The sequence below is a fragment of the Sebastes fasciatus genome, chromosome 22 (assembly GCF_043250625.1).
Source record: "Sebastes fasciatus isolate fSebFas1 chromosome 22, fSebFas1.pri, whole genome shotgun sequence".
Taxonomy (NCBI): Eukaryota; Metazoa; Chordata; class Actinopteri; order Perciformes; family Sebastidae; genus Sebastes; species Sebastes fasciatus.
The window spans coordinates 16065321-16092862 of NC_133816.1; the positions used below are offsets into that span (position 1 = coordinate 16065321).

General features: G+C 41.1%; 1 protein-coding gene across 2 annotated transcripts in view; it reads right to left on the reverse strand.

The window, feature by feature from the left end:
• Positions 1–859: 859 nt before the first annotated feature.
• rap1gds1 (RAP1, GTP-GDP dissociation stimulator 1) overlaps positions 860–27542 on the reverse strand; it is a 27807-nt gene continuing 1124 nt past the window's right edge. The window contains exons 2-15 of one of the 2 annotated variants that reach the window (XM_074623636.1): positions 23295–23402; positions 21815–21937; positions 19305–19430; positions 13683–13829; positions 9599–9727; positions 9269–9394; positions 7705–7848; positions 6097–6228; positions 5584–5718; positions 4897–5022; positions 4356–4495; positions 3756–3882; positions 3359–3487; positions 860–3167 (exon numbers count right to left, since the gene is read on the reverse strand). In XM_074623636.1, the coding sequence (XP_074479737.1) occupies positions 3040–3167; positions 3359–3487; positions 3756–3882; positions 4356–4495; positions 4897–5022; positions 5584–5718; positions 6097–6228; positions 7705–7848; positions 9269–9394; positions 9599–9727; positions 13683–13829; positions 19305–19430; positions 21815–21937; positions 23295–23402 (1820 nt within the window). In that variant the 3' untranslated portion in view covers positions 860–3039. The remainder of the gene's footprint in view (positions 3168–3358; positions 3488–3755; positions 3883–4355; positions 4496–4896; positions 5023–5583; positions 5719–6096; positions 6229–7704; positions 7849–9268; positions 9395–9598; positions 9728–13682; positions 13830–19304; positions 19431–21814; positions 21938–23294; positions 23403–27542) is intronic. The other variant, XM_074623637.1, reaches the window with a different exon arrangement.

Here is a 27542-nt window from a genome sequence, read left to right on the forward strand (position 1 = left end):
TGGTGATGATATTGCTGATGTTGATTGGGATATTCATGATGATGATATTGATGGGGTTGTTGATATTGTTAATGTCAAAAAACAGTCATTCTACTATTAGTTCATTTCATATTTGGTTAGAAATAAAGACATCAGCCGTCATCAGTTATCTTTTTTTTATTATCTGCTGAGTTACAATCCTCCAAATGTACAACTCATGACATTTACAACAAACACTTAAGTTTATAGTATTTTTACGCAGTTACTATGGATACATCTCCACAGGCATGTGTCTTTAAGAAGAGCACAAATCTGATAAATAACCATTCATACCTTTTAAAAAAAAAAAAGAAAGCATGGGGCCCAGACCAGGAAACACACCGTGGCATGTTAACAGTGTCGGTACAGTGTCGGACATGCTGACTGAAATCCCTTTGACTAGAAGAACCAGCTGTCATACGCTGTCATACATAGAGAGACCTGTGGTGGTGGTGTGTCTGCATTCAGTTAACCTGTTCTCACAAGAGCCCAGACTTTGCTCCTACACACACATACAGTACTAACTGTACACACACGGGGGGAATGGTGGCTGCTTTAATTCATACTGAAGAATTACACTCCCTGGTTTGTCTTACAGCGCACAGTAGTGCCCCAATTTCATGATTGGTTTTGGGGCACTATCATGTGTTTTGAACCGTATCATACAGAGTGAATGTTGAACCTAGGCTGTAGTTCTCCAGCCTACTTTGGGAATTCTTAGTCTCATGCCTACTTTGACTTGAACTTGTCTTGTTCGTGGCCGCTCTTCATATCATTCTCCACCATCCATCATGCCCATCCAAAAATATTTAAAAATCTTCTTCTATAGATCTTTTATTGAGAGTTTGTCCACGGTGCTACAAAGACTTTATCTGTAGAAATCTGGGAATGCAAAGCGTCAAACTGTTTAGGCAAACTGCCGTGCACTGGTTGGATACGCAACCTATAAGATGGGGAAATTACCAGGTGGGTGCAGAGTAACAAAACATGAGCAAAAACAGTCCAAACCATGTGAAATCAAAGATTTTGCGGAAAAGACATCCTGCGCTATCTTTGATTTTACAGGTTTGCACTGACTTTTAATGGAAGAGACTTTGTTAAACTAAATTGCATTTTTGGCTGGACCGCAGAGAGCCAGCCCTACAAACTGTCACTGACCGAGTGATGAAGTTACATGATTGGTCGGCCGAGTGTTGAGTTTCCTCATTGGCTGTTGCTTTTTCAAAATGAAAAGGGCGGGAAGAGTCCTTTGTGCAAATGAGCCCGTCCAGCACGACGCGTCCGGCTCACGAAACTTGGACCAACACGCCAATCTAGTTCTAAAATGAAACCAGATTAGCGTAGCCTATTTGTCACACAACATTTTTTCAGAAGTAGATTTTGGTGGATTGTTTAGACGGAAAAGCCGGCATGTTGTTTCCTGTTTGAAACGGCGAGCAGAAAACCAGGGACCAATCAGGTGCATTCCACGTAGGGTATGTCACCGCTTGAACGTCCAGTTGAGTGGAGCAGCGCGTCCACTAGTGTCCTCGCCGGACCTGGTGGACATGTAGGGATGGATTTAACATTATAGACATGACCGCTGACTATTTGTGTATATATACACTCGGCTTGGATCGAGTCTTGTTTTGTTACTTTACACCCACCTGACATTGCTTTTCTCACCTTATGGGTCGCCAAGAAGATTGGTGAGATTTGTATTTAAAACATCTTCTAAAATGTCCAACTTTGGACTGTGATACGTAGTGTGACGGAGATCAGGGCCGACAGCTCCTGCACAAATTGTACATCTCTGTTGATGGTTAAGCGTTGCAGTATATTTCACACTATCGATTCCCTATTTTGGTCTCGACTTCACCTTGTGCTGCTGAACTGGACTAACACGGGTAGACTTGACTACAGCTCTGTCCCTCCACTATGTTTGCTTCGCCTGGTTCTTACATGATCCTCTTTCGGCGATGGGGGTGGAGACGTGAGGAGCCTCTAACTTCACTGTACAACTGTTGGAGCAGAGGGGAATGCGTTTTGTGGAATTAAAAATCTGATAAAATCTCTAGATCCAAGTTCAGAAAAAAGGAGTGTACGAGACTGGAGGTGTCAGCGGAGGAGGGCAGGCTGTACTGCGGACTAGCGGCGGAGAGGTAAAATGAAAACTATCACACCGTCAACAGGACTAAAACATGCACAGTTTCTAGTCAATTTATACTCGAGCTACATGGGACACGACTGGGCACATCATGGATGGCTGCTTTTCTTAAAAATGAAAGAAAAAATCACAACAGGAAGTATTTTTTTGTTCTTTTGTGCACATTTTTCACTGGTGGGTTACCGGCGGATGGCATCACAGCTATGGTCGTAAAAGAGTGTCGTCTCTTATCTATTGCGTTAGGCTGTTTATGGCGCCTCAGCTCCTGTGGAGCTACTTGTAGCAGAAGATGCATGCACAAGTAGAGGTGGGGAACCAGGGTTAGACTGATGGAGATAGACCAGGAAGTCAAAAGGTGTCCACTAGACTAATCACTCCGTTGATCGTCTAAGGGCTGTCTGATTGTAAAGCCTGAAATGAAAGCTGCCTCACCCTGCCTTAAGGACCTGCTAACCCACTTACAGTTAATAAATCTCATTATTATGGCTTTCAAAGGAGTGTTGGTGTCCCACGGAAGTCTAAAACAGTTTCAGAGGCTGTTCCACCCGAACAAACATTCAATTCTGGGCAAATTCTCTTAATTCAAAATACAAATGAAATTAGAAAAATGCTCAGATTTTATGATTTGTATACGAGCACAAACGTGTTGGCGTTCCAGATGGACATCAGTCTAACCCTAGTGGAGGTGGGCGGGGGCAGAGGGGTCGGGGGTAGAGACGTGACTATGTCTGGCTGGCAGTTAACGCGACATGGTACCTTGGCACATGACGATGGGGCACAGGGGGAGAGAGCAGTCATGAGGTGTCACTGGGTGATCAGGTGGTCAGGCAGGCATTAGGGTGGATGGATGTGGGTGGGGGGTCGGACACAGTCATTTAGCTCTGGGCAGTTAACCGCTGCTCCGTGAGCGACGCCTGGTGCGAGACCGTTTTGTTTTCGTGGGCCCTCAGCTTGGACACCACGTCGATGAACGCCAGGCTCTGGACCTCTTTGTGGAGAGGCTCTAAAGAGAGAGGAGAGGGGGGAGAAGCACCGTGAGTTCTCAAATGAAAGCCCCAAAGTGAGCACTTGTGTGTCATTTTACGAGACAAGTCAGATGTCTACTCTTAGGAAAAGTGTAATTCAATCAGAGTTCAACCACATCCATAATAATAATGATAATTTGTATATGGTTAAAGCATGTTTAAGTCTCACCTGATCCCATGACGGCACAGATGAGGATCATAGAGTTGTACTTGATCTCCGGTGCGCTCCTCTCATCTGACAGCAGCTTGTGAAGCACTGACACCAGGCTGGATCCAACAAAGTCCTTCTCAGCTGCAACTGAAGTCCAGAAAAAGAGTCTCAGTGTGTTACCATGATTGAATATGATCACATGTATGTACTATAGAGTAAATGAGCAGGATAGCATAAATAATGCACGCCCAAATGCATTCTGCTTGCATTCTCAGAAGAAAATGTTAGATGTAAAAAAAACAAATAGGCTATGTATGAATAAAAAACATATGTATAATTCAGACTTTAGTGTTCAAACTCTAAAAAATAACCAATAACTGAATTACTTTTTGGATTCATTCATCGTTTCTCTTACCCAAATCCAGCGCCGCTATGAGCCCCAAAGCCACCAGTGCTTCGTTCTGCATAATCATATGCTCACTAGTTGCCATGGTAACTAAGTGCTTGACTCCTCCGCCCTGGATGACAGTTCTGACAACTTCCTGAAAAACAAAAGAAGAGAAAAACCTTCAATAACAGCAATCCTACAACCTATGGATGTACAGACAACTATCACTTGATTACTTTGATACTGAAGAAAAGAAGAAGAAGAAGTTTATTTGTGGTGGACGTCTGAGATATCCTTGTAAAGTCTCATTGAATCCAAAAATGTGTATCATATCTGTGTGTTCAGCTGTGACAGAGTTATGATTCCAAGAAGGAGTGCGGATTTTGAAGCAAATTGTGGCAATCTGTTTGTTTTTTTAAAGCAGCTGTAACTGCTGACCGCGTTGGTGAGCGGCCAAATCAGTGGCCGAACTGCAATAACTGACATCCTGTTATCTTTAGAGCGCCAGCACGCACCTGTCCCTTCCACCTCACGTGTCTCCCGGCCTCCACACCTCCCCTGCTCTAAACCAAATGCAGGCATCACAGGATTAATTGCTAAAGACATAAAGAGCGTTCTGTGTCTGACCTTGGACTTGCTGTGTCGAATGAGGGCCGACAGGAGCCTGTTGGACTCGCCCATCACTCCTGCGTGATCTTTGGCTTCACACCACTCCACTAGCCTCTCCACCAGTTTCCCATTGGTTCCCAGCTGGTCGGCGGCTTCAGCTGAAACGACACACACAAGTTACTGTCAATCATCCTGGCAGGGTTTTACCGGCCCCAAGTTGAATGGAAGATGGAGTTTTGGATTTGAAGCAAATGCTCTTTTTTTTCTCTCTTGACTGAAACACATTTTTATTTCACTCCGATTATGAAGACTTTCTTTATATGAAACCATCTGTCCGGTGTCAAGACTTGAGCAGCAGTTACCATATTTGCGTGTCTTCATCACTCAGAATTGAGGCTTGCTAAGAATCTCTTGATCATCATACCAAAGGTGTGTGTAGCATGACTACTGAGCATGTTTTGCTTCACAGTCTATAATGTGTTGTCAGAGCGGATAGATTTGCTGTGATGATTTTCATGGATTTTGGTGCAAAGATAAAAGAAGTGATAGAATGTCTTACCTTGTGTATCGATGAGCATACGTAACGTCCCCAGGAGTTTAAACTGGACAGGAGGCATCTCTGATTGCAAAAACTTCAACACCACATCTGCTACTCCAGCTGACAGCATCTTGGATTTGTTCACCACTGGAGAGAGGAAACACGGCACATTAAAACACGGCTAGTTTATTGAACAACTGTCAGAATTTTCATTAAAACATGCTCTACAAATAGGTAGCAATGTCTTTTAATGGTAAAATTTGTGTTGCTAACAATACAAATACAAACAATATGATAAATCTTATGTTATTTCATTGGATATTTATTGGAATTAATACATCGCTTTGACTTTTTTTTACCACAAAACTGAGAATCCACTGCCAAAAAAAACCTGTTGTGCTCAAAAAGTCTGATCTAGTTCTAGATGATTTAGTTTTATATGACTATTAGGCCATTTTCTATTTCATTTAAGAAATGTTTCATGTTTATACTATATGTAAATTTTTTCCCTCAAGTTTGACATCTTGATTTTGTCCATAAAATTAGATGTGTAACTAAAAATTGATTTTATTTCACTTTAAACACTTAAACATAAGTAGTGCATCTACTAGTACATATTCTACGATGTCGTCAAAAAATGTATTTCAAATATACTTAAAGGGATAGTTTGGATTTTTTGTTTGAAGTTAGTGTGATGTAGCGGCTCACCAGGTATGGCCAGGTTGCGCAGGGCGCTCAGCGCTGCGTGTTGAACCGTGACGTTTCCTTCCTCAACGTGCCGATCCAACAGCTCCAGAAGCTTCTGCACAATCCCAGTGTCCACCATGTGGATGCAGTTCCCATCTACAACAAGAAGTAGATGCCTTGATGTTGAGTCAGACACTCACCAGTTCTGGGTCTTACAGTTCAATTACTGTTTCCTCTAATTAATACTCTAACATAATATTATATCAATAGCAGTAATGGTAACAGTAAGTCCTTGATTTTACAATTTTTTTTTTTTTTTAAACATCCCGAATGAGGTTTAATTCTCCAATCTCTATCGACAGATTCATTTTTGCCACAACACATCACTCGCTCAGCTGATAAAAAGGGAGATAAAGACCACTTCAACTAGTCTATGACTAAATGTATATCAATATTTGTCTTTGTTGTTCCCTAACAGGGATGATAAACGTTTTGGTCGGACCTAATGTCGCCACAATGTGAAGTCAAACTTACCGTTGCGAGCAAAATTAGCGATGGCCAGAGCCCCAGCGAGTTGCAGCTGATGGTTATGAGACGGTATCCAGGACAGGACCCTCTGGAAGACGCTGCCCTTCCCTCCCTCAAACAGCTTCTGCATGGACTCATCTACACAACAGAAGGAAGACACATAAGACATAACTTTTGGTTATTTGGTGTCATAAGGCAGCAAGGTTGTTATTTCCACTGGGGGTGGGCGGGACATGTCTCCCTCACTTTTATAGGTTTCAAGTTGTCTTACTCAAGTGTCTGTGAACATTGTCCTCCGGCTGTCCTGCCACCATAATCCACATAAGACAAGAGAGTGTTGATACACTCATCTGAGTCACTAATGGAGTCAAGTGAGTCAATAATTACAGTGTGCTCACAGTCAGAAGCTTGTCCAGCAGCAGCAGCAGCAGCAATGAGTGCTTAGTGGACTTTTTTCCGCCCTGTGTTTAGCCTTTCAGGCTACATTGAGGCCGCCATATCCTCTTGCTAATTCAGCCTGAGATGAAAACTGCAGGCAATAATCACCCAATCTGACACAGTGATCATCTCAAAAGACAAAACTATCATGTAACCTAATCCTGGCATTAGATGATGGCCAACAATCTGTTACAAGCTGCACACTACATACAGTGTCTGCAGAGGAATAAAGAAGACAGAAAGAATGTTGTCGACCATCTTTTCCAGCACTCGTGGAACATCTGGACGAATTATTGCGTAATCGCTCATTAGTCGTCTAAACTGTGGCATAGCGCTGCTTTAAAAGGAGATATATCATGCTCATTTCCAGGGTCATACTCTGCCTGAATACACCCTCTGTCTGAAACGAGCCGTCATGTGACATAGGAAGGGGAGACAAATCTGATTGGCTTGTTGAATCACATGTTTTCTGACCTAGACAGCTCACAAAAAAACTGACTGGGTTGTCTTATTTCACAGTTTGTAGGTTAGTAGATACTCCAGATACCCAGATGGATGAGCACGAGCACTGAAAAAGTGAGTTTTTCATGATACGTCCCCTTTAACATAAAAGAGTCAGGAGCATGAACACCGTCATGTGAACTGGGTCAGATAAGACTAGCGGCAGAGTCCAGTATGTATATTTATAACACACCATGTTCAGGTTTATTCCACTGCAATACAATATTTACATAGAGGTTGAATTATTAATACTCAACATCAGCGCTGGACAGAAGTCTGAATGCGTTTATATTTATGGTCACATATTTTCTGTCCATACATTCACTAAGGGGATACTAAGGAGCAGGATCTGTGCTGCAACAGTAATCTAACAGTTTGAAGTATGCATTTTTAATGACTGTTACACAAGGTTTTGTTTAAGTTCAGATCTGGAGGGAATTTATATATGGTTGCCTGTGCATACAGGATGCTCTGGAACTGGGTTAATAGTTTTTTTTTTAACCCTAATCCATCCATCCATCCATCTATGTAGCTAAATATACATTTTACTGTTAAATATCTTATGACAGAATGCATCAACCCAAGCATGTTTGTGGTATAATTGATGATAGTGCACCAGTTATTAGGAGTTAACATTGGCACCATGTATGACTGGACAAGCCCTGAGGTGTTTACCTCCCAGCAGCAGGAGAACCATGAGGTCTGAGGCCGTCTTGAGCTGGGCGATGTCCTCCTCCCTCTCTCCGTCCACAGTCTGAGCCACCACCTGCAGGAGGCACTCCACCAAGCCTGCGTCCACCAGCTGGAGCTTTATCACATCTGGCAGGGGAAGGAGAAGGAGACATTGAGAGTGGACCTCAGTGAGCAGTTCAGACTGAAACACACCGCTGCTGCTGCTGCTGCTGCTGCAATGCAATGCAGTGGTGCATCATATATGCATTATATGACGCAGTTAGCACACATGGGACTCTCATTACGGCCCAGCATACCAACCTGACCTTACAGCATATGAAATGTAGCGGAAATGTTAACCAAATCTACAAAAAAAATGCTGAAGAAACTGAAACGGTGAGCGTCTCTATCCACTACAGTTATGTGAATATTATATAGCTTGGTATCTATGGAGACAAGCTCCTCCTCCTCTCCGGCGCGTCTAGCATGAATGGACACAAATGATACCGGCGGTGCACCCACTGCAGAATTTTGAAAAATCCTAAAAAGTGGGCAAGTGGCTGTGAGACAAAACCACGCCCACTTCCGTATGGCGAATGACGCAGTGTTGACAAATACAGCTACAGTAGCTTGGAAAATAGCGATATGGGGCACTGAATTTGAGGGATTTACTGTTTATCAGACCACAAATGACACAACAATTAGCTAGCTACCACACCCTGCAGTCCTCCGTCTCACTCCCCGCTGCTAGGAGACTACTTCTTGCCTGAAGGAAAGCGAGCACTAGCTCCGGAGACATCATTATTTTAAGGCATTTTTTAAAACCAAAGCAAAAATTCTGTGGTTACACCTACGATTTGTGAACGATTCATTGAAAAAATAATCTCTAGATGAATTGATAGCAAAGTTGCAGTCCTATACCAGAGTTTAGAAACCCATTGTCCCCTTTATTTATGTCTGCCTGCACTTTTTAAAATGATTTTGCTATTGTCCTTTGATGTAAGGACAATATAGTGAATTACTCAAAAGTTAAAAAACTAAAATCTTTTCATTTGTCACTATTACACTTCTATATCATCCTTGTCTTACCATCATAACTGACTTTTTTACAGACATATTCAACTGTTTTCTCTCTAGAAATCTAATGAACAAGATGCAGTGTGACAAATGAAAGCGATGGAGAGGTAGAGAGCGAGTTTCTCTAGAGTGGAGTTAAGTAGGACGTTGTCCTGGAGACTGACAATGTAGGAGCTCAAAGTGTGCCTGGAATGGTGATAACAACAGTAAGTAAGATGCTCTCTCTGCTGTTGAAACACACACACACACACACACAGAAATGTTTGGAAAAGAGCAGCTGAGCAAATGCAGGAGCTGTCTGCCATGACTGTGCAGTTAGCAGCTAGCCTGGAAAGCATGACTCACACTGAGAGGATAATTTACGACAGAGTAGGTGGACAGGATTTTCATCTTAAGGCACGAGAGAAGACTGCAGTCTCTCACTAGTTTATGTTGAAATCTCTACACTTCCCATACAGTGGATGTGGTAAAAAAAAAAAAATCACATTACCATTTTCTGCAAGTGGAGCCAGAACCTCAAAAATCATTTCCTTCTTCTCATGCTCCGACTGCTTCTGGAACAGACGCACCAGCTCCTCGGCGATATTGGTGGAGGCAAACTGCTCTTTGCTGGACTCTGAAAATACCAGAGGAGTAAAACAAGCATGTCTCAGACCATTGTGAGCAGATTCTGGCTGACCAAAATGATAAAAAATGACAGTAATTAACAGTATATAAAGTTTAAGAGATCTACGAGAGATGTTAATGATACTTTACCATTTTGGAATGGTTGGTAGATTTGTTAGCCTGGGTAAACAAACATGTATTTAGGTCTACTCACCGAGCTCAGCCAAATTCCCAAAGGCAATTAGACACATTTCTGTCAGGGCTGTGTTGTGGGAATGGATGCCTAGCAGCTTCACCAGAGTGGGGATCACACCCATATTGATCAGCTGAGCTTGTAAGGAATCTGAAAAAACAAAGATACAGAATGAAAGGTAGTGGATCGGTTGTTTTAAACATGATGTAGCCTAAAGCTGAGGAGGTCAAGAGAAAAACTTTTGCTTGAAAGCTGATTTGATCTACTTAATTAAACAGAGGTTATTTGTTTTAATCTGATTTTAAAAGATGATTTGTAAACTTAAAACACTGTGACCTTCTTCCATGGAAAGTAGATGATACCATTAAGGGACCTTAAAGCCAGACTCGGGCACTTTTGAAAGGAGAAACACATACTTCGGTATGTTAGTTGCTAGCGGGACACTAAGTTCAGTTTATTCAAAAGATGTATTTGTGCTATTGATTCCTGTCTCATAACTGCAAACCATTCCGCTTATGTGGAGAAGTTTATACTATGACAGAGGAGGTTAAATAACTGAATGGTGACGTGCAGCTAACGAGCTACGATAGACTTTGAACTCTCCGTCTCCTCAAAGGTCAGCATGGTCAAGAAGACCACGCCAACGTTGAACGTGATGCTAAAAATTTGCACAGATTTACTTTACCCTCACAAGCAAATCCACTAATCACAGCGATTCCACTGGAATGAACTGAAATCAATTACGACTACATTTAAACCCCTTGAAATGGTGAATTATTATTTAATGCATTGAATAATCTGCATTAATTTGTAATCTACCCACAACCCGGTGTCAAAGCCCTCTACACAACACAAGAAGTGGAGATGCATTGCCATTTGATGGCAAGAAGTGGTAGAGATATTAGACGTGCCTGGAGAGCAAAAAGAAAGTATTTAGATTTAGTTGAAACCAGAGTGAATGAATCAATGGTGAAGGAAGACAAGAGAATGTAGATGAGCAGAAGAGAGAATGAAAAAGTCCAGTTAAAGTCTCAAGATCAATACTCAAAAAGATCCTTACTGAATGTCAATCAGATCTTATAGTAGCATGACGAGCTAAACCTTAAAGCAATGTATAGGTAAGAAGTAGAAAAGACACTAAAACAGATCGTACGTGTGTTGTTTGTACATCAATAAATGAGGGACATTAATTCAGCCTCTACAGAGGACTTTTGGAGGACAGGTGGTGAAAAGACAGAAAACTAAAAAGCCATCATGAGGCCACGACATTTTCTTATTATTAAATCCTATTTCATTGCTCTTCTTGTCCTTATCCGTTTGGTTATAATCCCACTGCTGATCCTTGTATTTCTACTAACTGTTACAACCGTTTCCTGTTCGATGAGCCTTGAGATACTGTATATGCTCTCGGGTTATACAAAAACACTTGACTTGAGTAGACCACAAAAACGGGGTGGGGGGAGGGCAAGAAGCATGAGCATTCTGAGAAATGCAGTTCAGGCAGAGAAAGGTATTGCAGTACGGGAGACGGCGAGAAGCTTCCTAAACAAAAACCCACAAAATGATGATAAATTCAGATGAAGTTCTGTGAGAAGTAGATGAGGGGAAAAGCTGCTAAAATCAGGAAGACACCACAGTTACTGTAGAAAAACGCTGTGTTGTGTCCAAGTAGTGTTTGTGGAAGAGAATCACTCCATCCATTTCACGTTACTTAGACACACGGTAAAAGAATATGTGCTCTATGGTGGATTGCGTGTTTGCCGAATTACAGGAAATGCTTGGGCGGATTCACAAAAGATGGTGAATCTAATTTTTATCGGTACATTTCATCAGTAATTAGAGCCGCGATGCTTTAATCTCTCAACTACATTTGTTGACTCCATCCTTCTGGTTGTCACTAGTTTATTTTTTGACCGCTTACTCCCGTCATGAGCAAAGTTATAACCGCCCGCTCCCCCGGGATCCCAGTCCCAATGCCATCCTTAATGAGAGCGCTGCACGCATACATACACACACACACACACACACACACACACACACACACACACACACACACACACACACTGTCCCACAATGACGCAACTCATAAGAAATAGCCTACGGCTCTTATGAAACACTATCATTTTTAAAGTACCGGTATTAATAAAATGGGATCTGTACCGCGTTTAACAGCAGATCGTATACCGTGCAACACTACTGGCACAGAGGAGCTCTGATTTCAACACACACAGAGAGGGAGAGAGACTTCATTCTCTGCTCAGGTAGACATTACACCTCTATATCTTCTCTACCAGTAATCATCGAGAATCAAGAAACATTGCCCTCATCGAGGATAAAGGTCAGAACATTACACACAGAGCTTGTACCACGGTTGTCACACGTCTTTTAACTGATGCGGTTGATTCAGTATTAGTAAGTGGGGAGTTGTCTCACCAATAGCCAGATATGAAGAGTCAGCTAGATGCTGAAAGCTGCTGAAAGCCACCAAAACCCTCCAATGCATTCTGTTAGTGTAACCCGAAACCTTGCATCGCCCAGCCAAACAGATCCGACCATCATCCAGTGCCAAAAGACAGTTGGCAGGAGATCTGAATACGTCAGATCACATACATGCTTCGGTCAACAAGCCTTGTTGTCACAAGCACACAAACTGTAGCACAGTGCAGTAAGAAGATGTATGCAGAGATACAGTGAAGGTGAAATTCACCTTTTTTAAACTGGCAAAAAGCTGATCATGTAAATTAATAGTTAATATCACAGTAAGCCCATTGATAGAGATTAATGCAGATACATTATGAAGATAGAGACGTATGGAAGAGAAAGCAGCAAGCTGTATGTAAACTGCAAGATGAACTGCAATCGTTTTAAGCATTGGGAACATATAATCTAGGTAAAATGACTGATTTATACTCTTCTTTCTTAAATTAGAATTACCGCCTCACGGTTGTATGCCTATCCCAAACCAGTAAAGTTGTAGTTTACATCCATGTCTGTCCAAAATGTCAATCACTTCATCATTTTATCCTGTTACACATTTGTGTGAAGCTGTCATAATTAGCATATAAATTCTCGAGTTAAGGCCGAAAACGTGTTTTGTGAGGTCACAGTGACCTTTGACTACAAATTCTAATCGTTCATTCTTGAGTCCAGGTGGACGTTTGTGCCAAATTTGAAGAAATTCCCTTAAGGCGTTCCTGAGATATCGCATTCACAAGAATGGTACGAACGCACGGACAACCCGGGCCTACAGCCATACAAGCGCTGCTTTGAGCTAAAGCTAATGTCATTATGCTTACATTCTCACAATGACAATGCGAAAATGTTGATGTTGATGTTTAGCAGATGTTTACTATGGTCACCACCACATTTGCTAATTAGCACCAAACACAAAGAAGAGCTGAGGCTGATGGGAATGTCATCAGTTCTGCAGGTATTTGGTCATAAACCAAAGTCTTGGACAAACTGAAATGTTGATGGCGATAGATGAAAAGTCAGAGGATCACCAAAGGTTATTGCAATTCATCATGAAGGGAGCAATGGATGTGTGAGCCGGATTTCATAGCAATCTATCCAATAGTGATAGCTTTAAACCACGAATGTCAACCTCATGGCGGCGCTATAGGAAAAGCCAGTAGAATTCATCCTCTGGGGACCAGGAATGTCTGTACAACAATTCATAGCAATCTACCCTATAGTTGTTGAGATAGTGGTGGACCAACAGACCGGCGTTGCCATTCCTAGAGAGCCAAAAAGCAGGGAGAGGAACTAGCTACTGAATATGTTCTACCTGCTCTATGAGTCTATATTTACAATATAACCTTACAGGAGCGAGGGAGAGGAGCTACCGCTACTATGAAAGCTGACTCTCAGCAAATATTAATAACTGCAGATTACCTCAGAGGTGAAGTTGGAAAAGCAACAGACAGCATGGTAGACAGATCAGAAGAGAGGTCAGTCCAATGTAGGAAAGCATAGAATGGTCAGTTCAACCGTACGGTCTTATGACAAAAACAATGATGTGACATCGTCTGTGTGTAAGAAAGAGAACATCCGCTGATTAGTTGAGATTAGTTAACAGAAGTTCCTGGTGGAAGATGGTCATTACCATTATCATTGCTATAGTTCATCAGCATGCCACAAAAGACAGTCAAGAGCTTCTCATTTTCCGGCTCAGTATTTTGGGAGAGGGATTTAATGTGTTCAGCTACTATCTGAGCCCCTCCTGCCAGGTCAACTGCACTCCTGCCCTCATCTGCAAAACAAAGAGGCCAGGACACAAATCAACCACAAAGCAAAAGGATAAAAGTAAAGAAAAGAAAAAAATAACCACAACCTGAAACATACATATCAAAGCAATGTTAAGTAAGCAGTACAAAAATATACAAATCAATGCAAACTAAGGCTGGAAAACAGTCAAAATGCTGAGTAAAATAAGCGTAAAGGAAATAATTATGACCACAATTATATGACATAAAGCGTACCCCAGTTTAGAAATCACATGAGGATCATAGTCCATCTGATAAATTCAAATCCACGCTAGAACGTACGTAACTAGTGGCCATAATTCTTCCCTTTTCTTATAGTATTTCTTTATATGTACAGAATAAAGCTCTCCCTACACACGTTACTAATTATTATTATTTTGTTGTAGCCAAGAATTAAAAATCAACACAATCCACAAACATAAAATCAAAGAACTGCAACTATAAAAAAAAAGAAAAGAAGCTTGAAAAATAGACTATTAGCAATGGATACGTTTGGCGTAATCAAGCCTTTGTGCGTCGCGTCCATTTCCAGATCATGCTCCTTTGAAGGCCAGTACACTTTACCTTTGATATCCATTACAAATTACTTTATTGACTTTCATTTCTTTAGAGAAACAGTAAATGTGCAGTAGTGAAGGAGGGCTTTGTGTGGAAGAATAGCTGCCAAAGGGAGCGTTACACGAGTCAGCCCTCTCGGTGTCACAGCTGCTTTCATTCACTGGCGGAGGCATGAACTATCAGCAATGCAGCAAATATCGTACAGAGCATAATATACCCTTTCTGTTCTGTTCTGAAATGTGTCACATGTAAAAGCAGTGGTAGGACTGTGAAATATGAATAAACAGATACTCACAGAGCTCAAGAGGCGCCCAGTAGGAACTTAAGAGTGACTGGTGCTAGGATGTAGCTTTCCAGGGGTTAGAATGTAGCTATGGTTAATCCTTAGCTATCACAAAGGTATTAGCCTGCGTGACACAGCTACAAGGACGGGAAGTTGTATTAATCAATATTACTTCTGCTTAACTTCTGTTATTTATGTGCATGGCATATAGACCTTTTCATATCCATTCTGTTGCTAGGGCTCTGGTCCATGTTTACTTCCTGTCAGCTACTGCATTAACAAACATTGCAACAGGAACATGTTGTCAAGTCTGAAAAGGTCTAGAAGACACTGGAGAAATAGAACAACAGGATTATGTGTTCGGCGGGTGTATAAAGGGTTTAAGACTCTGAGCCAGTTATCTTGTTTCGGTTTATTTTGAACACTTGATCTGTTCGATGTTTGAGGGTGTGAGAGTTTGAACCCAAGGAGGAAATAAGGCAGGCTGAGTCAGTGGCTTCTTTTGAATCTAAAAGAAAAACGTACTTCCCTGATTTCACCTGATTCTAGTTTTAGTTTTACTAATTTAATTTGCTCTTTTAGTAACTTTATTTTGTTTTTGCTGTGCTTTTTGTTTTTATGTGAATCACTTTGTAGCAGCTTTGTAACTAAAGCAAGTCCAACAGCTTGGGTGGATACCTCTAAAGCTCATTTTAGTTCATGGGCCACATACATCCCAATTTGATCTCAAGTGGGCTGGACCAGTAAAACCATTGCATAATAACGTATAACAACACCTCCGCATTTTTGCCATTCTTTTAGTGTAAAGAAGTGCATGTGCGTTCTGAAAACGTTCACAATTAATGAACAATCCATTTACAAAACAGATGACGAACAGCCTGAGATGTCTAAAAATAGAACAGAACCAACAATTTGTTTATCTTTTCTGTTCCCAGTTGTCCTCGCAAGTTCTCGTATTTTTTGCCATGATGAGTCCGATAGTGGCGCCGAATATTATATTAGTGAGCAGTGAAAGGTGCTCTGAACACACCAAGCACTCTGCCTTCCCACAAATAGGAGCTGGTGCATTTTTCTTGGAAAACATGACAGTCTGTGTCCACTTTTCTCCTTTTTGACAAAACAGTTTTCCACCAGTGGCTCCTGCATGAACAGTAGTCTACGCTTGACAGTGTTGTAGTACCACGTAGCCTGTACGTAAGCATGTGGGATCTATAATAACGTATCCAGCATAGGGCCAGTAACTCTTATAAGGACAGCGTGACCCCCAGTGAGCAAATAGTGGTCAAATCCAGTGGGCCGGATTGGACCCTTTGATGGGCCGATTCTGGCCTTCGGGCCTTATGTTTGCCAACCCCACTCTAAAAGCTTGAGCTTTTAAAGCTACAGCATGGTACATAATATCCATAAATAAACTGTGTATATATTTATGTAGTTTTCTAACACATTTTTTGCTCTTTGGAGTGAATTTGCTGATGGCTGTTCTTTCTTTAAGAAGCACTTAAAAACACTACTCTGGTTATTCCATCAGTTAATTGCATTAATGCAGCTGTATTGTCATAAAACCCCAGGTAGAGCTGATAATGCTCCTCTGAGAATGTCTACGTCAGGGTGCTGGTAAAGGAGGCTTGAAGAAGGTTTATGACTGTGTCTCCCGGGGTGGCTTATGGGGGATTCTGCGGGATTGTGGGGTGCCGGTGGGGCTGTTGATATGAACCAGTCCTTGTATAACCAGTGAAAGAGTTGGTTTCAAGTGTATGTCGAGCAGTCTGGGGGTTGTTAGTGCCCCTCCAAGTCTGAAGCCATGGTACTCCAGGTTAGGAGCAAGTTGAAGTGAAGAAGTTCAAGTATCTTGGGGGTAAAATGGAGCGTGGGATCGACAGGCGCATCCGTGCAGCACTGGCAGTAATGAAGGCATGGCACTGGTACTGGACCATCGTGGTGAAGAGTGAGCTGAGCATGAAGGCAAAGCTCTAGATTCACCTCACCTATGGTCATGGGGTTGCGTCCAACAATTTTTGTAACTTTATGAAAGAGACAACCGGACAATCGTACAAATACTGCCATCCATTTTAATGTGTACAACCGAATGCAACACCGCTTTCAAAGAGAACATGCCCAAAACTGTACGCTGTTATCTACATGTATACGATTTATCACGTCCAGGCTACAAAAGACATAAAGCTGAACTGAACTGAGACATGCGAAAGAATTCTTGGAGGGAGATCAGTGTGGAGGCTATGATGGCAGGCTCAGACATCTGGAAGGAGCTCGGACTACAACCGCTGCTCCTTCACATTGAAAGGGGTCACCTGGCAGTGGTTCAGGCATCTGAGTGTTCCCTTACCGTCATTCCCTTTACCCTCATTAATAAAGATGTACTGCAAAAGTGTGTCTGAATATATCCAGACATAAACATAACTTGATTTTTGCTTTGTTTTGATATTTTTCATGTCATCAAATGTAAAAAAATGTTTTAATGTAAAGCCCTATGAAAAATTAAAAAGTCATAATTTCTATTTTGTTGTATTATTGTACCTATTTTGTGTTGTTAATTGATTTCCAATAACAACTATATACATATATTTGAATAAAGCAAGCATTTTTGCCCACTCCCATGTTAATTAGAGTATAAAATACTTTACTAATACTATTAAAATCTCCCTTTAAGGTACATTTTGAACAAATAAAAAATGTGTGATTAATTGTAATTAAACATTTTACAGCCCTAAAAGAAATGTGATGTGTTACAACTTTTACAAACGACCTGTAGTGATCCCATTTATCTATCTTACTAAAACAACTGAGGCAACGTCTCCCATATTACAATGTGTGTTTCTTCAAGGTAGCAGGCAGCTGCTTCTCCTCACTCTCCCGGTGCGTCTATCATAAAACCATGCCAGCTTACTGAGACCCCCCTACACTCAAACAAATGTCACATCCCACCAGATTCCACAGATACCCAGCTTTTCAACAAGAGGAGAAACTATGCACCACGACTGACAGCTGTGATTAAAGCCTCTACAGCTGGCTGTAAAATCAGGCTTAAACCCCGTTGCTCTTCCCTAGGGGTCAATACTCAAATGCTCCACTGGTACATTCACTAATGAAATATCTTAGTGGCAAGTTTCAGTTTAAGAACAAAGTAAAGACACTGAAATGTCACATTTTAACTGTAGTTTAGTGAAGATTGCTTTGAAATCTTCATTTGCCGAGGGAAGTCGTAACGCATGTGAAGTGGGACTGTTGTTTGAAAGTACAGTTAAACCTAATCTACATCAAATTCTTCTGCCTGGACAATTTAATCATGGTAAGAACATCTGGCTCAGATTTGCAGCTTCTCCACAGTGAATCACCTATGACCTTAGAGGAGCATTTCACCACGAATGGCCAAGCCGATATGTCATATATGTCAATATTAGCTTATTACAGATACAGACATATCAGTATCAGTTTATATGTCGGTTTATAAGAAAACAACAAATTGCAGAACAAAAACGTCAAACTAGGTTTAAGGTAACAACAATTAAAAAAATCTAAGGGATCCAATTCAAGTTTATTTTTTATGCAGGCTTTTTGGATTAATTACAATCAGCTGATATACCAGATCATTTTAGACTCCCAAACGTTGATATATCAAAAATCCAGTATCTGCAGGGTGATAGTATATATCGTCCAAAACTAGAACAAACTCATTTCAACATACTAACATATATCAAGCAACGTATGAATGGAATTCACTCCCTCGACAACAGATTACTAAAAAAAGAGTGTGTCTAGTTTTTTTCATTTTCAAAAGATACTGTATGTAAGTTTACTTTTTACACAAAGAAACGTCAATGTGTGAACAGGTTGTAACCTAACAAATAAGACCTTCCGCAACTTTCTGGGTTTCCTCTATCAGCCTGTAGACTGTCATTATTGTGAAGAATGCGAGACGTTTTTTTCCTGAGAAAATCCGACGAATGTGGCGTCATGCACGTTCCGCGAGTGCCTTTACTCTCTTCAGCTCCGCTACAGGGCTCAGAGTCTGCTAATGCCAACAAACAACCAGCCCCCACCTCAACTCAGCTTTACAGATTACAACACAAACTACACGGAGGTACAAAAAACACAAAGTTATATCTGGTGAAGCCCGTCTTGCAAGCACGTCAGGGGGAAAACTAGGATCAATATCGTCCGGGCCTTCAATTCATTGAAGGGACCTTCGTGTATTGTCATTGTCAAAATGTAATCGTGGGTTGTGTGTAAGTTGTGTTGATTTGTATAGTCATATTGTATATTTTCATATGGACTAATAGGTAATACAGCAGCTAACAAATGGTTCCAAGTAAACAAACAATTTGCCTCAATATTCAAACCTAACAAACAGCAAGGCAGCAACGGTGGTGCCCTCTATGCAAATGCAGTAAACGGGGTCTGGTTAATCAGAGCTGAACAAAATGTCCCTGCATGCAACGCTATAACCCTGTTAAAGGTTTGTGGGGCTTAAACATCAAAGCTTTGTCTACTGGAGCCCAAAAGCAGAATCATTGTAGGACTTCTTTTCTATTAGCTGTGTGATGGTGATGACAAGGCTCATGAGGGATTCAGTGTTCCCTGAGCAAAGCAAACTCCTACTTACGGCTGTCATAACAGATGTTGCCAAGAGCTCGGCCGGTCTGCAGTAACACCTCCTGGTCGGCGGAGTTTAACAGCTGAATTAGAGGAGGGATGAGGCCGGCTTCAACGCAGGGGCTCCGCATGAACTCTGAGAGAGGGAAAAGGTGTTGGAAAACAGGTCAGTATTAAACGGTCTCAAGTTAAACTTGCTCGAGGAAGTTAAGGGCATCAAACTGCTATATTACTCACATGTTTCCTACAACTTTACTGATAGTATCTGTAGTACATGTAGTGATCACATGATCAAGATATGCAGTGCCTTGAACAAAGAAAGGTAAAATGTCATGGAAAATTTACACTGATCCAAAACTCAAGAAGTCTCAATTAGAGTTGTTCCGATACAGATACCAGTATCAGAAATGCGTCCGATACTACCCAAAATTCAGTCTGCCAGTCTATGCACCGATCCGATACCACAATTTATCAACCAGAAACTTATTTAACCAGAAATGAATTCTTCTTTGCCGCTCCAAAACAGTAGTCTTCACTGTGCTGTTGCCCTGGAGGTATCATAGCTGCCACTGGCAACTACTGTTTTAGAGCAGCAAAGAAGAACAGATTGCAGGTAGTTTCTCATGTGACGATAGCAAACAACAACAGTGTGTTGCTAGTCGAGAGTGTTACTGTAGTCAGAGCCAGGAAAATAATGTCAGCCATTTGGCAACATTTCACAGTGGAAAATCCAACAAGTAAAACTGTGATATGTTCAGTATTGAAGGCTTCCGTTTGGAGGGGTGGCAGCACCCCCGTACGGTGTGTGGATATTGCACCCTGCAGGACAAATTGGCACACAGGCTGTCCACTGAGGAGACAGCTAAGAGAAAACTGAATTTGTATTTATCCCTAGCTTCATTTATTTATCTTCTTTGTAACTGACAAACTGAATAATAAGATAAAGTTCTATTGTATTCATTCTCTGTATGTATTTGTTTATGTTTTACAGGGTTTAACCTGAGCCAGGCCGTACAACAAAGATAGTAATCATATCACATCCATACATGGTCAGTAGTGAACAGCTGTTAAACAATAATAATAACTATATCTTTTTTATCACGCTGGTATCGGATCGGTACTTGGTATCGTCCCAGGTATCGTATCGGAACATAGTTCAACAACTCTAGTCTCAATCAAAGCATAAATACAAATGTATTAAAAATTGTGTTCATCCTCATCGATGAGATGATGAAACTGGCGTTTGGGTGGTTCTGGTAACAACTGCAGTCACGAGACATGAGTCAAGTTTTTATTTTTTATTTTGTCAAATCTAAAAAAGGCACCAGATTTATGACTCAAGCCATATGACTCGAGTCCACACCTCTGATACCGGCTATCTGCGGTTGACTGAATCCTTGAATCACCAAAATAAGAGCCTTTTAAAGTTCCTCGTTTGCATGATCAATACAATGCAATAAATAACAGCAATATGTGGGTTGATTCACTGCGAAGCTCCCAACTCACCCATAACCATATAGGGCTTGTTAATGGGGTGACAGTGACCCATAAGATACTTCTCACCTGACCCTAGCATCCTGATAGTTACGGTACCTACACAGCTAATCTGTGATGCTTTATAACAAAAGGTTACGTGAGGGATGAGAGAGACAGAGAATGAGGTGATAACTGACTTGATTCACTAACAAAGAGACCCACAGAGGCACCGTGTTCTGTATGTGAAGAGGATTTGTCACCCGTCACCATACTGTGATCAGATTTTCATTTGGGAAATCTTGTTGGATGAGACGCTATTCTGTGTGTTGCGGTGGTGTTTTGTGCTAATTAGTCAAGATAGGTTTTTACATTAAATCTTGCCCGGTGCAGCTTGAAACAATCACGTCAGTTCACACTGTCAGACAGCAAGGGAGTTGTCTTTAGCCCAGCAGTCACTTGGCTGCTTGCAGACATTTCCGGAAGCAGTGACAGCTAAATGCCAGCGGGTTGTTGCCAAGCTTGGCAAACTGCTGGGGAGTGATCATTAGCTGCCGTCTTGCAAGCTGCTAAAAACCCATTCATTATCCTAACCCTTTCTAGCCCCAAGTTCTATTCACGTCTGCCTTTTTTATGCTTTAAAAGCTTCTCCTGTGCTCACACAGAGGCATTATGGAAAACTGAAGCTCTCTGACACAGCCGTTATGCAACGTTTGAGTCCTTACACGACAATCTCTCAGTCAGTGACAGCTTCGCTCTGAAATGCCAAGGAGAGCTGCTAAAACTAGCCCTGTCTGAAAATGACCTGTCAATCAAACACGCTACTGTTTGATTCTTCCGATATTTGTAAACCATAGAAACGTTCTAAAATATCCATGACTAACACGGTTGCTCCACTATCCCACCAAATGATGCATTCATGAACAAAACATGGAAGAACAAAAAAGGAATGAGAGCTAGAGAAAATGTAAAAATTGAATACTGACGAATGGAGGAACAGAAAGTCAGGATGTTCCTGGATGGATGGACTTGGAAACCGAACCTCACCATTTTTGGCCACCTCAGCTATGATGTTGGCTACTTTAGGGGTGCAGGAGGACTGGGGGATCAGCAGGGTGGGGAGCAGGGGAAGGACGCCCATCTCCTGGACCTTCACACTGGCCTCGGTGTCTGCAGGACAAACAAAAGGGGATTCATTTCAATCACATTGAAGGGATAGTTCAGATTATTTGAAGTGGGGTTGTATGAGGTACTTCTCAATAGTCAGTACAGTAGACCTTGAGGAACACCATAGAAAAAGCCATGCTGTGATTTGGAATCAAAAACCTTTGACATTTGGAGATTTCTGCAAGAATTGCATTTTTTGATGATTGGATGGCGAGCACTTCTGTTGTGTAAACTGCTCAGAAACCCCCTTATTGTCAGTATACCTAGGAAAGCCATCCATCCTCTGAATGCTCTAGGTCTCTAGTTTGTGGCTGTAAAGTTTCATGAGGCTGTGATTATCCTAGAGGTCACCACAGGTCATTTTATACAGTGAGATCAAGTTTTAAAAAATGGTCTCACTACAATGAAATGGCTAATATGGGGCCTAACATCATCACACATGAATAGAATTGGGCTCATTGGATCCACAAGAGTCTCAGCTTTACAGTGATACCCAATATATGTAATTCCATGACTGTTTAGGGACCCCAGTATGCAGAAATATTCAAATACAACATTTTAGAATATAAGCGAAAATAACACATTTATACTGCATTCATGCATGGAGCGTTATTTAGACTCCTTCGCGACAAACTAGTCTGACATGGTTGGTACCAATGGATTCATTGGGTTTCTATGATATCTGTAGCTTCACTCTATCTCTAAAACGGAATCTACTACAGCCTCTGAAAGACAATAAAGTCGTTTGGGATCGCAGGTCTCGTAGGGTTAAACTGATATAGATTTTTCTTACGGTGTCTATAATACGTTTTGCTGCTGCCCCCGTCCACAGCAGTACTTTGCTTTGCTCTGATTCCAGCTTCTTAAAATGTGAGTATTTTGTGGTTTCTTTTCTCCTCTATGACAGTAAACTGAATATCTTTGAGTTGCGGACAAAGCAAGACATTTGAGGACATGATATGTAAGAAAAAATGACTGGACTGCTATACAGTCAGCTAGGGAAGAATTGCTCATTCAACAGCAAGATGTCATTACTCAGCTGTCTGGCAAAAGACTGTCACACTGCCCAAAGATATGGATTCAGGTAGACGCAGTCAGACACAGCTGTCAATGGCTGATTTACAATACACATTTCTTATCAGAGTGCAATTTAGATATTGTTTATAAAATTAACAGCTGGCCACATTAATCAGAGTGTTTAAATCACATGACTGCTTGTATTCACATTTGATTAATATAGAAAATATTACAGAAATGTTACTAGATCATGAGTAAACATGTTGTCAGAGACTCTGATGGGAAAGAAGGAGGTATTGGACTTAGAACACACTACTGTAGGTGTAAATTGGGCTCTACTCACTGTTGTTGGCGAGTGCTTTCAGCAGGCAGTCCAGACAGCTCTCCACGCTGTCAGTGGCGCTGTCTGTGGACGCTAGCTTCAGCTTCTCCAGGGCATCACTTAGGTTGTCTGAAAACACAAACGTTTAATGAACAAAAGTTGGGAGAGAGAGAGAGACATGAGAAATGACTGGTATTTAGGCTGCAAAACACAATTGGCTTTGGAGCAGACACTTCAGCCTAGATCCACTGCATTATTACAGGAGAATTCTACTGAGATAGGGAGGAACCAAACAGATGTTTTAAGGTTGATCACACTTGAGTTTGAAAGCCGTTTTCAAACCTCAGTAAATATACCAACTTGTGGGAAAAAAACTAGTTTGGAAAAACCTCTCCAACTGACTCAGGTGTGAAAGAGGTGTGTCATACTGGCAATATTCCAGGAGCTTCTGTAGCCCTGTGATGGACTGGTTTACAATGTGGTGGACATCTGGCAAAGAATTCTGTTGGATGTTAGTCATTCAATGATTCCTCACTGACCTCTTTACCTTCACTCTGCTAACTGCTGGAGCTAGCTCTTGAGAATTATCAGTTTTTTGTAACAGTGAGGAGATAAGTGCAGCGATAGCTTTTTATATTCTGGTCATATTTTCACATTTTGAATATGCTTAAACCATCATGTACTGCACCTGCATAAAAATCTGTCCAATTCAAAGTGTTTAAGTAAGTAATTACTGCAGGCGCTGAATGTATTTTATTGTGAAACAGCTGCAGGCACACGGTGCACACAGGGATTATAAGCAACCAACTAATGGCTGTCTTGTTACATGATAGAGGTTCATTCATTCCTGCTTCTTTTCCCGTCTTTGAATCCTTCAGAAACTCATAGAGCATGCTGACATAGATACTGTGTCATCACATACACATGATGACATATCACTCAATCTTATTGTAACACTCAGTGTGCCACACACAGGCTGACATTCTGCATGCTGAAATACCAACTGGTACGAATTGGCCTTTATACAATCCGTATAAGGAAAGTAGTATTAGTAGTAGGAAAGTATTTGGGGAAAAAACAGATGTATTCTAGTTGAAATGAATATAATCAAACAATTTGATTCGGCTGGCAAAATATTATTCATTCAAACTCATTCATTCATTCACGTTATTTGCTTTAGCAGTATTTGTGTCAGTCATGTTCTCCGTTGTATTGTAATGAACTAAATGTCACGCTCTACAGATGCCTGTTTGAACTTATGTATTCAACAAAGCGAGAGAACAAAAAGAACCGTTGAACTCGTTCACCCTTTAATGAAAAACCTACGCATTGGCACGATGACGCCACTTTTGGTGGGCGCACCCTCGTGCCGGGGACACGGCGTCAAGCATATAGAAAGTCTTTTTTTTACAGCGAGGCACAGGCGGCCCCTCATACATCCTCAGGAGCACACTGACCATACACGATCCAGCCATACACTAGACCTATAGTCTTTTACTCCCCATCATGAGGACTATACAAGTCATCAATCTGCTACACTGCCAGCCATGTTAACCACAGCAATTTAATCAATTATTAATATCTCGCTAAACATCAATCACATGCCAAGACAAACAATAAGGATATCTCTTCTTGTTATTCTTATTAATCAGTGAAATAAACAAATTACAGACTGTCCGTTTCCTGATTACATCATATAGTAGTGACTAAAAACGGTGCTCTTCTCAGAAATGTTTAATAGAGCTGCATGTTTTAGATATTTGACAGTTGCTCCACATCTCCAGTAAACAGTGATACCTAAATAACTAAATAATGAATTCCTATAAAGCAAGTGCCTTACATACAGTACATGTTATGTGAGCTACAGTGATGCGTATTCCCTGAGTCTACACAGCTCCGTTTCTGGATGCATATTTACTCGCAGCCTTCAGGCTACATTCTCAGCAAAAGATCTGATTAGGACTGACCCGTCGTGTTTGCTCCAGAATGCACTCTAATTACTCTAAAAGGCTGACACACTACTTTCTCGTCTGGAGAATAAGATTTATTTTAATTATCTTAAAATGCCTTGAATTGTTGCAATAACAGTGGGAATTTTCTCAAAATGCCATTCCCAGCCATTGTGCCGACAAACCAGGTAATGCATAAGTTGCATAAGGATTGCAGACACCGTTGCAGTGACCTGGTTGTTTCTGTCAGCTGCTTGTGCACTGCACAGCCCACACACACATCCACCCCCCATCATCATAGATGCCTTATATCAAATGACAGCACAAGAGATCCACCCTGGGATTGTGAAATACCTCATAAACTGTCAAACAAATACTGCTCTAGATGCCATTCAAGGCCGGCACTGCCTCGTGTGGGAGCATGGTTTTCAAATGTTATAGATAGAGAGGTAATATAATGTAATGTATAATGTATTAAATTCCATTCAGAGATATGTCTACTACAGTAGTCACAGGCCTGTGCTCACAAGTAACCAGTAAACCAGTGTGTGTGTCCAACATCAATAACCAGTGTACAAATTGAAACTGCAGTGTGTTGCTGAGTGCTGTTGTCGAATTTTTTTGTTCTTCTTCTTCTTTGAGGTATTTATTTGTTTTGTCTTATCTTTTATTTTATTTGTTTTCTTTGTTAGACATGTGAAATACATGAAATGTCATGTCTCTCTTTCTTTGATTACTGTGGAAATTTTGACTAAATGTTTCATCGTATAATTTAATTATTAATATTGTTAGTCCTGTTTGTATGTATATATATGTTTAAGATAAAATAAGATATTCCTTTATTAGTCCCGCAGTGGGGAAATGTGCAGTGTACAGCAGCAAAGGGGATAGTGCGAAAAACAAGATGCATCAGCTGACACAGTAAAAAAAAAAGAGCTAAACAAAGTGTAACAAAATATGAACCATTTAAATAGAAGGATGTATAAAAATAGGAGCAGTATATACATTATTGACAATAAACAGACTATTAACAAAATTGTGGAAAATGATATTGCACAGTGAGAATGAATGAATGAATGAAATGTCATGTCTTTCTTTGATTACTGTGGAAATTCTGACTAAACATTTCAATGTATAATTTAATTATTAATATCGTTAGTCCTGTCTGTATGTGTATATATGTTTATATGTAAAATTCAATAAAAAATATTGTTTAAAAACAAAAAATAACCAGTATAAACAGTAACATTAATAGATCAGTGCAGTATAAATGTCTCCCTGATTTGTGTGCCTTAAGGTGTTGTTTTGTTTTAATTTTTGTTTTCCTTTATCTATTTATGTTCTTTGTATTTGCTTGTCCTCATTTTGCCCTTAGTTCCTAGTATTGTCTGTTTTTGTTGGTATATATATATATATATATATATATATATATATATATATATATATATAAAAAAATGAGGCATGATACACACGCCAGAGAAGTCTGTATCACTGACATGCACATGGTTCCTAATAAAAAATATTTGACACGAGATCAGTGCAGCAGAAAACAGCAACACGAAGTGGGGCTGCTGCTGGATCCTATTGCATAACAGCTGTGGAGATGGAGGAGTGCCATCTACACCATCATCAACAGCACAGCACTGCCATTTCAGGGGGGATGTACTGTACATTCATTTTTAGCAGCTGGGGACCTATACGAGCCATTTCTAGTCCCCGCTGAATCACATCGAGAGGATGAACGAAGGCAGTGCCATTACATCATCTTTACAGAAGCTAAAATATATATATATTAAAAAAAAATCACGACCACTAAGAGTGGATTGAGGATGGAGGATGGAGAGTAGTGATGTGTCGGTCACGAACGAGCCAGCTCTTTGAGCCGGCTCTTTTAAATGAACGATAAGAGCCGGCTTCTGTCCGAGAGACGTTTTTTTTTTCTTTCTTTAATTAATTCAAGGCAGAATGATAGGATGATCCTCTCCGCGCCACAGGCACTTCATGCACTGACTGTGACTGAATGTTGTGTTAATGACGTCTGTGCGACCAATCAGGGTATGACAGACAAGGATCATACCGTCAAGCAGGGAGGGGAGGGGTTGGGGTGTGCGGTACGCTGACGGTCTACAGGTACAGAGCAGGAGGAAGAGGAGGAGAGGAAGAGAGAGGAGTGTGGTGCGGTGCGTTGCGGTGCGGTGCGTTGCGGTGCGGTGCGTTGCGGTGCAGTGCGCTGACGTTGTTGCAGTGCGCTGAGGTGCGTTGCGGTCTACAGGTAGAGAGCAGGAGGGAGAGGAGGAGAGAAAGAGAGAGGAGTGCGGTG